This window comes from Morone saxatilis, unplaced genomic scaffold (genome assembly GCF_004916995.1).
Source record: "Morone saxatilis isolate NCDOM2014 unplaced genomic scaffold, NCSU_SB_2.0 Contig9, whole genome shotgun sequence".
Classification (NCBI taxonomy): domain Eukaryota; kingdom Metazoa; phylum Chordata; class Actinopteri; family Moronidae; genus Morone; species Morone saxatilis.
The window spans coordinates 17488979-17497841 of NW_023340268.1; the positions used below are offsets into that span (position 1 = coordinate 17488979).

Genomic DNA, 8863 nt, shown 5'->3' on the forward strand with positions numbered 1-8863 from the left:
CACACACACACACACTGCATTTTTCACTACAGCACCCTGAACACCACTTCTCATCCTCACACATTAAATCTTCAGTGGAGTAAATATAATTCTCTGTAAATCCAACAGTTCTTTGTTGAGCAGAGTCTCATTAATTGAAAACTGTATTATTGTGAAAACCTAATTCTCTCTTCACACCTTGGCTGCACATTTTCACATAACTCCCATAATCCTTTTTGTATGCAAATGAGCCTCATTATTTGCCGTGATACACATAGTGATGCATGGTGATAGCTTGTATTTTTAGGACTTACACACTGGATATTTTTTGATTTTATAATACATTTCACTGTAAAAGCAGCGCCTGTATGTGTGCTGTGTATTCTTACTCTCATTACTGTATTCACCACTAAGATGAAGAACGCAGCTGAATAACAAGGGAGCCAGACGGCAGAGTTCACACTCAAAAATTATTATTAATTCATATTTTTTTATGCACAAAGTCTGCAGATTGTCAACCACATCTCTCCTCTGTCATACCAGGGTATCTACACTCTCCAGCCGTATATTCGCTCCAGGATAATCAGAGTGAGTGTGGAGGACATCAAAGTGCTGTTGACCCAGGAGAACCCCTTCCTTAGCAAACTGGAGGACGACGCTCACGCTCAGGCCAAGAAAATGGGTACGCACGGCAAAAGCCTCTCAGTCCAAAATATAACGCATGTATTCCAGCTAGATAACCCCTTTAGAAAAACGTAAGGCACTGTAATTAATATTAGTTAATAGATTGTACTGCCGCCGGTTTATTTTTTGAAACTGACAAAATAACAAAAAGAATTTTGGAAGCTGCCAAAGCGTCCCAGTGGTTACAGCAGCGGATTAGTGACTGGAAGGTTTCTGGCTCGGCTGGCATACAATGAAAGCGGAAAGTGAATGAGTAATGCTCGATCTTCCTCAGAAACTGAGTTTGAGCTGCCCTTGAGCAAGGCACTGGCCCAGAAACCCCACAAGAGAAGCAAAAGAAAACACTAGCCAATTATTTATTTATTTATTTATTTGGATAGATACAGTAAACATAGGCGGACTGAAAACAGCTACCCTATGCAAGTATCACAGTGTTTATACCAGATGCTAATTTGCTGTATTAGTCATGCATGGTGGAGCACTGAACCTTGAAATGTTCTTTTTTTTTTTTGGAAGAATATGTTGTTTTCTTGTTCTTAATCTATTCTTCTCTCCACAGTTATGGGTAGCATTGTGTTGAAGTACATTCCCAACCCAAAGTAAGTTTTTCTTTTTTTTGCATGTGTGTCTATATAGTTTTGGCGTTTGTATGTATATTTTATTATTATCCTTTTGAAGTGATGTCCTTGGCCAGTTCTCACATCCACCCTAACTCCTCTTGTTTGTCAGCGCCCCAGCGGAGCCTCAGTGTCCCATCCAGCTGTGTGGCTGGAGGGGAAAGACGTCCATCCGAGCCTTCGTCCCTCGCAACGAGAGGTTTCATTACCTCCGATTGTTAGGCGTGGAGGTCTTCAGAGACAAACAGGGCCTCGGGCAGAAACAAAAGGATGGAGGAAAGGAAGAGGTAGAGGACGAGGTGGAAAAGGACACAGAGGAGGAAGGAGCCGCGGAAAACGAGGGGGAGCTGGACATGGAGAACGGTGATAAAAATGGATCATCGCAACCAAAGGGCGACAGCGGGAAGCAGGGGACTAGCAGCTGAATATGTGGAGGAGACAGTGGAGACAAAGGAGGGTTCAAGACTGGAGACGTATTAGAGCTCTAAGAACTGTTGACCAGGTCCAAGACCACAATATGTGGTAGAGGAGGGAGATGTGCCTCAATGGGTTTCTCTGTTTACCACACTGCCACATGCAGAAGGATTCGCTGCCAGAGATCGACTCTCTTGGGATTTTTAAGTTTTGAAGCCCCTCCAGGAGTCAGCTTTTTAGTTAAATGGCTTGTATTATTTTATATAACTGTGTTTTATGGTTTAACAAATTTATTCCACTGACCAAGTGGCCTCTATTTTGTTTCAGTTGCCCATGTTTAGAAAGGTTTATATGAACTGCCATCTCATTTTCTACACCTGAAATTATGCAGAAATATGGAGTTGATTAAAAGTGTTGAAGGTTAACTGTGTCACCGTCAACTTATTTGATTTCTTTTCTTTTCTCATATTTATTATTTTCTCATTCTTGACCTGTTGAAGTGTAAAAGGCATGCATGAATAAGAAGGGATTGATTGGGTTCTGCAAAGTACAGGGAGAACAAAAAGGACGAACCAAGGGGGTTGCCAATTTTTTCTTTTTTTTTTACTGGCCATCTTTAATACCCTATTCTATTTTCAAATGTAGAAGAATAAAAGCGACCAGCAAAAACCCTCAAAATCCCTGTAAAATATGCAGTTATGTCAAAGCTAAGACAGGTGACAACAGCTCATGGTTGCTGGTTGTCATAGTAACGCAACATGTTCTCCAGCACACAAGGTATTAAGTTAAGTTCACAGCAGTCAGAGACGACTGTCAGATGCCAAATAAGAACAAAAGACAATCAAAGAGAAAACATTGTCAAGATATTTCCTCTTTTTAGTATGTTTGTCTTCAAACAGCTAAGATAGGTAAATAAACAAAGAATGAAGGTGAGTGTGAATGTTTTTGCCCTTGAAAGCATAAAAAATGAATCACAAGTAAATCTAACTAATTTGCATATTTATGGGAGTGTGGCATGAACATAAATCACTATGACGGGGTGCTGTGGTTTAAGAGTCTTACTCATAGGACAAGTGCACATTTTAACATGATTGCCCTAGATAATAGGTCAGGGCATCATCAAAATCATAAGTCATTAGGATACATTGTCTGGGAGCCATTAAGGTGTGGACCAACATAAGTATATGAGACCATCAGAGAAAAGCTTTCCATGTAGTTATTCTTAATGCCTGCCACTGTGTCAGATTCCCCTTGAAATCAATGAAAGGAGGCGGTAGAAACACTACCACTTTTGTCCACAAGGGCCACCAGAATCAACACAAAGTGAAAGTTCCTTGTTGCTGCTTTAAAGGTCCAGTGTGTAACATTTGGGAGGACCTATAGGCAGAGATGGGATATAATAATCATAGCTATATTTTAATTGGTGTATAATCACCTGAAAATAAGCATCTTTGTTTTTTTGTTACCTTATAATGAGCTGATCTACGGGTGAGCGGGTCCTCTTCTATGGAGTCCATCATGTTGAACTGGCATGTTTCTACAGTGGCCTAGAACGGACAAACCTAATGCTAGCTCTACACAGGGCTTTTTGCGTTTCCTTCTTAGCCTTGGTTGTGTCAAGGGGGTTTCAGTTGGTTGTAATCTTCAATCTCACCGCTAGATGCCACTAAATTCTACCCGCTGGTCCTTTAAAGACAGAAGTCTCATAACCCCAACCTCAGTTTCCTCCTACTACAGAGAATCATAAATGTCTTTAAGTGATGATCAAAATATTCAAAAACTCCAAATTAAACTCTCCATGACAACAACATATTTACCACATCTTGTCAGCGGTTGCCACGGCAGCTTCCCTGCGCTGGATGGACGGACATCTCTCCTCCTGTTTATAACCAAGTCCAGCTGCCATGACAACAGCCGTCATGACAACCAGCCCCCTCACCTCTCTCTGGTGACGGGAGGGAACAGAGGACAGAGGGACCACAGAGAGCATCCTGCACTCCCCCGCTCTCCTCTCATTTTCTTCTCCCAACTCCCTCCTCACTTTTCTTCTTTATCCTCTTGTCCCTTGTTCCCTTCTTTTTTTATTTGATCTGTGACCTCCAAAGTGCATGGCAGTGGGTATTACCAAGCAGTAGAGCGGCTGTCATGTCAATTCCCTCGGCTGTGGATATGCCAGTGACAGCGCTGTTTGCAGAGGCAGGCGGGGACAAGTCTGGGACAAGAAGACTCAGTGTTTGGGTTACATGCAAGGATCGAGTGGAAGAGTGAACCCCGTCGAAGCCATGTTTTCCCTGATTATTATGTTTGCCAGATTAGGTTGATTTCCAACCTTTACAGCAGCTTATATGAAAGAGACAAGTGGAAATGAAAGACAAAATGTTTGATTATAGGACAACATGGCTGCGGGAGGGGGTGGAAAGGGCGAAGACAACCAGGGAGAGAGTAAAAAAAGGTATTTTTTAAATGTGTAGAAGGTATTTCAGAGTGAAGGTGAAGGCACAGCAGAGGGGCGAGCTGCTTGTGGAGTCACTCAAGGATGAACAACGAGAGAAAAACGCTCAATTTTTTCAGCTGAATAGAGGATAGCACATGAAAATGGAAGGAGTTGAGAATGATAAAAGCCTTGGGAGGATGAAGAGAGATGAGTGGATGGAGGGTTATAGAGAGGGTGGGGATGAATAAATTGAATTGGACAGATAGAGAAAGGTTTGGAGATAAGGCAAAAGTTGTTACTGAGTCATAGGCCTGTCTGTGTGCGTGGGAGTGTGTGTTTGAGTTAAGCCTGCGTGTGAATATGTGTGTATGCTTTGGCTAAGCCTGTCTTTGTGTGTTTAAAGTGTGTGTGCCGGTTTGTCAGCGTGAGTGATGCCTTCTGCCTTTTAGCTTCAGCGTTTACTGCCACCCCACTAATACTAGTAATGACATCAACTCCGCACAGGGACACATACATTAACTTTATGCCTTCACTCTCCTTCATACTCACCTCTCCCCTCTTCCTGTCTTTTACTTTCTATTTAAATTTCCATCCAGTCCTTGTCTCTAACTTTATTCATACCACTCACTTCCTATTTCCATTTTGATTATCTTTCTCTCTAGAATAGCTTTCTGAAAGCACTCACAACCTCCCAAAGCTCAGATTCTAAAATGCTCTCAAACTGTCTTCTCAGTTCAAGTCTCTGCCTTTGGTACTCCCTCAATACACCATTTGTTTTTTCTTAGAGCCTTGCTGTTCTCCTACCCCCCATGTTTGTAATATTTTGATATTTTTCAAGGTTTCAAAGACATTGTATTTGTAAGTCTTAAGTATAATTAAAACCAAAATGTAGCCTGTTAGTTCCTAATAAATTAATTAACCGGCTATTGTGGCACTTTAAAGCTGCACTCCTTTATATTTTTATAGTAACAATGGATCAAAAGACTGTGTGTAATAGAAAGGTGTCTTGTAGAAAGCGATATTGTGTTATTTGTGCAGCTTGTGACTGACTGTACAGATGTTAGCTGTAAACTAGCTAGCAATGTACGCACTGGTCACGTGTGGGTTCATTAGTTTGTTTGGGAGCTCAGCCTTTGACTGATCTTTGAATTCACCTGGAAACTTTTTAACTTGCATAGACTGCCAAACCATGTGCATGTGGTTCTATTCACACCCACTCGCCTCTCTGTCCATTAACTCTGTATGAAATTGTGCCACCAATACAATTTGCCTTGCATTTGGTCTGTACAAACCTCTGGCTTCTTTTAGGTTAGGTTTTTTTTTTTTTTTACCAGTGATGCTAAGTAAGGCTCCATTCCATTGAGTCGGGGAGCTGCTATTGTGCATGTTGGCTCACTGGAAAGGCTCTGCAGCACTGAATGGAACACCTGTGTTTACCCTATTATTTCATGTCAAAATGGCTGCTGTGAAAAAGGTCTATTATGCTTGCTTTAGTAATTACCATGATGTAGGCTACTGCTGTCTGTTGGATGTAGACACACACTGCCATGCTTCTTATATTATTATATAATCAGAGAACATCTGCCTCCTTTGCTCACCTGTAGTTGAGTTTACGCCAGCATTAATGGATTTACATGGATAAATGTGTGACGTCATTAGAGTTCTACCCCAGACAAGAAATGCACTCAGTACCCCAGCACTGTGGATGTTGTCCCTTTTTCACCTCTCTCTTTTCTTTCCCTTCCTCTTCCTGCACAACACCCCCTCTTCAGTTTGATGCTCTTGCAAGCTGCATGCACTCTAGCGCTCAGTCTCGTGGACCCGCATATATGTTTGGGATTATATAATCAAGCTGTTACGCAACGCTAAAAGAGACCGAGGGAGGCAAATTCACACACACACACTTAGAGGGAGAGAGAGGAGGGGTGGTGTGGTGGATGTGTGTGTGTGGTGGGGGGAATCTTGTGTTTCATGTTTGGATTAAACCAAATCCCACTCAGCTCTACACACACACACACACACACACACACACACACACACACACAACTGCTCGCTCGCCCTTTTAAAATCCGCTGGTAAATCTCTGGTTATGGAAGTTGGCTCTGTCTGATGTGTGTTACTGTCTGTGTTATTGTGCAAAGCCTGTGTGTTTGTATCCATGTGTGCACGTGCACCCTCAAAATATAACCATTTTAAAGCAGCTCCCTTCCCACTCCTGCACAGAGACCGAGCCTGTCCTATGTGATTTTATTTCTATCTGATACACTCTGTTCTTTGGCATATGACGCTGCAGCTTTCACAGGCTTTAATCCTTTTTTCCCCTCTCGTCCCCTGTCCCTGACTCGTGCTAAACGTGTGTGTATGCATGTGTATGAGTGCTGAAAGGTCCGTCTGCTAGGGCTGTATCTAGGGTTTAAACCTGAATTTATCTCTAATGTGTAATAAAATCATCTGTCACCTGTGAGCAAACACCCACTCCTGCATTAGGCCAAATTAATGCCTCGAGAGGTACACTTGAGTACTCTTCGCAGTTATTGTAATCAACAGCTTAACAGCACACACATCACGATGAATGTCTCTGATGGCACGTCACTTGAGCCTTATGAGAAGTGAAAAATAATCCAAAGTAAGGTCAAATATTAGAAACGTATCAGCGTTTTCAAATCATATGAATCATATGCCATACAGTCTAATAAGAAAATAGGTGTACATGTATGTGTTAAGATTATTATTTTTGAACCATGGTTTAAAAAGAAAGGTTTGGGAGTCTAAAAGCTCAAAATCCCCCCGTGTCCGTCGAGTTCAGGGTCATTGCTTACAAACTGTACTTACTGGCTGCCTGTCAGGTTGACTGATCTCATATATGGTCCAAAGATTTATCCTCCTCAGCAGCACGAAGACAAAGATGGGGTAGTATGTCAGAATGACAGTTTGGGGTTAGTTTTACCTGCCTGTGCCCCCAAGTGCGCTGTCTGTAACTACTGCCCCTCTCTTTCTATCCGTCTCTGTCTCTGTGTCTCTGTAACCTCAGCCCTCATCCTGTCTCAGCTGAAAAATCACCAGAAGAGAAATAATAATATTCTCAAGGAAAATGAATTGAGGGTAGAATCCAGGTGAGGGTCAGGTCACCTGTTCACCCTACGCATTAATACTGCGTCCTCATGGGTTTCCCCAGGATTAAATTGGCAGCAATGTCACCGTTCAGATCCATCTTTCTCAACAGATAAAGCTCATACCACTCAACATTTCTGCACTTGCACTGCTTGAAAAGTGGCAAATACAATCTTCAACAAGTACAGTACCAGAAAATAGTTCTGGAGGCTTTTACCACCGCAGAACTCTTTAAGAATGCATGAAACGCTCCATATAGCAGCTGTATTAAAAGAACAGTAGCTCAAAAAGAGAAAGATGGAGAGTGTTTCTGTTGATGTCTGTAGAGGCGGTTTGTTGATGCTGGCTTATTGCTGCTCCGAAGGAGTTCTGAGGCTCTTTGCATGCAACATAAAAAATAAAATAAAAAGCCTCCATTACATGTACAAAAGAACAACTTGTAGACTCCTATCTGAAATCAACCCGCCTCAGCACACGTTCCTTTCTTCGCGGTTTGGTTCTCCATGATAAAGACCACTTTTAAGATTCTTTTGTAGCTGTTCAATAAAGCATTTTATGCCATTTGCTATAAAAGTGCCTTGAAGCACTGCAGCTTCCCAGAGGCAATGTGCATTATGTGAGTCAGAGACTAGGATTTTCATTAAGTCCTTGTGGAAGTGCCATGTCTGAAATGCTTGGGTTAACCTCAATAGACCATAAGCCGCTTGCATCCTAAAGTGTTGACTAAGTGGAGATTTATGCATCACTAAATTAACCAGTTTTCACACAGAGATGAATTGTCACTAAATACTTACACCTAGTAACTGCCAGGTGTTGGCTAACTGAAAAATGAACATTATCTTGCTAAAAAATGACTTGCTTAGAGTGAGTAGTAAGTAAGATAATGTGGAATATGGTCTATACAGCTGACCCGACACTTGACCCGACTCAAAAATAACGTCTCAAACTACGAAACTTTTGTAGTTTTGCTAAATGGCTTAATAACGAAAGCTAGGTTAGCATAATTGGATATTTCCCAAGTCCAAGCTGTATGAATACTACTGACTCTAAAACACACATTTCTCCAAACAAAAACCCAAACACTGGTGGTACATATGGCCGCACATTTCGGGGCCACAGTAGTTTCTCTTTTATGCTTGGAAGGGGAGGGTGAAGCAAACTGCAGCTACACCACTAGATGCCACTAAATCCTACACACTGGTCCTTTAAAACTAGCTAGTAGTTCCAGAAAATAACTTATAAAAGGTCTTTACCCACAATGCAATTGATTTATGAATAGCAACCCAATCCAGCTGATGACCTTGTGTCTTAGTTGCTTTTCCTACTTCACATTTATCACTGTCATCACCAGTGGAAGAAGTAAGTTGTTGATTAGGATCACCTGCAGCTGGTGAAAGTGTAGTTACTTTTCAGCACAAAAAGAGGAAGTCCTTAAACACAACATCAGGTCCTGTCCTGATTTACCTTGCTGTGTCCCTAACCTTGTTATTTTATTTTATTGGAGTGCTGTCGTTCCTGTTCAGTGTCAAACCAGAACCCGAACCAAAAAAACAACAACTAAAACCTTGCTTTCCGGTGTGTGGAGGGGATGAGGAGGAGGAGGAGGAGGAGAAGGAGGAGGATG

The 8863-nt window shown here is 41.9% G+C and overlaps 1 protein-coding gene across 1 annotated transcript in view; it reads left to right on the forward strand.

Annotated features, from left to right (window-relative positions):
* nsun2 (NOP2/Sun RNA methyltransferase 2) overlaps window positions 1–2119 on the forward strand; it is a gene marked incomplete in the record, with an annotated part of 10486 nt that extends 8367 nt beyond the window's left edge. The window contains 3 exon segments of the mRNA XM_035681181.1: window positions 523–661; window positions 1223–1262; window positions 1393–2119. Of these exon segments, the coding sequence (XP_035537074.1) occupies window positions 523–661; window positions 1223–1262; window positions 1393–1705 (492 nt within the window).
* Window positions 2120–8863: the final 6744 nt, after the last annotated feature.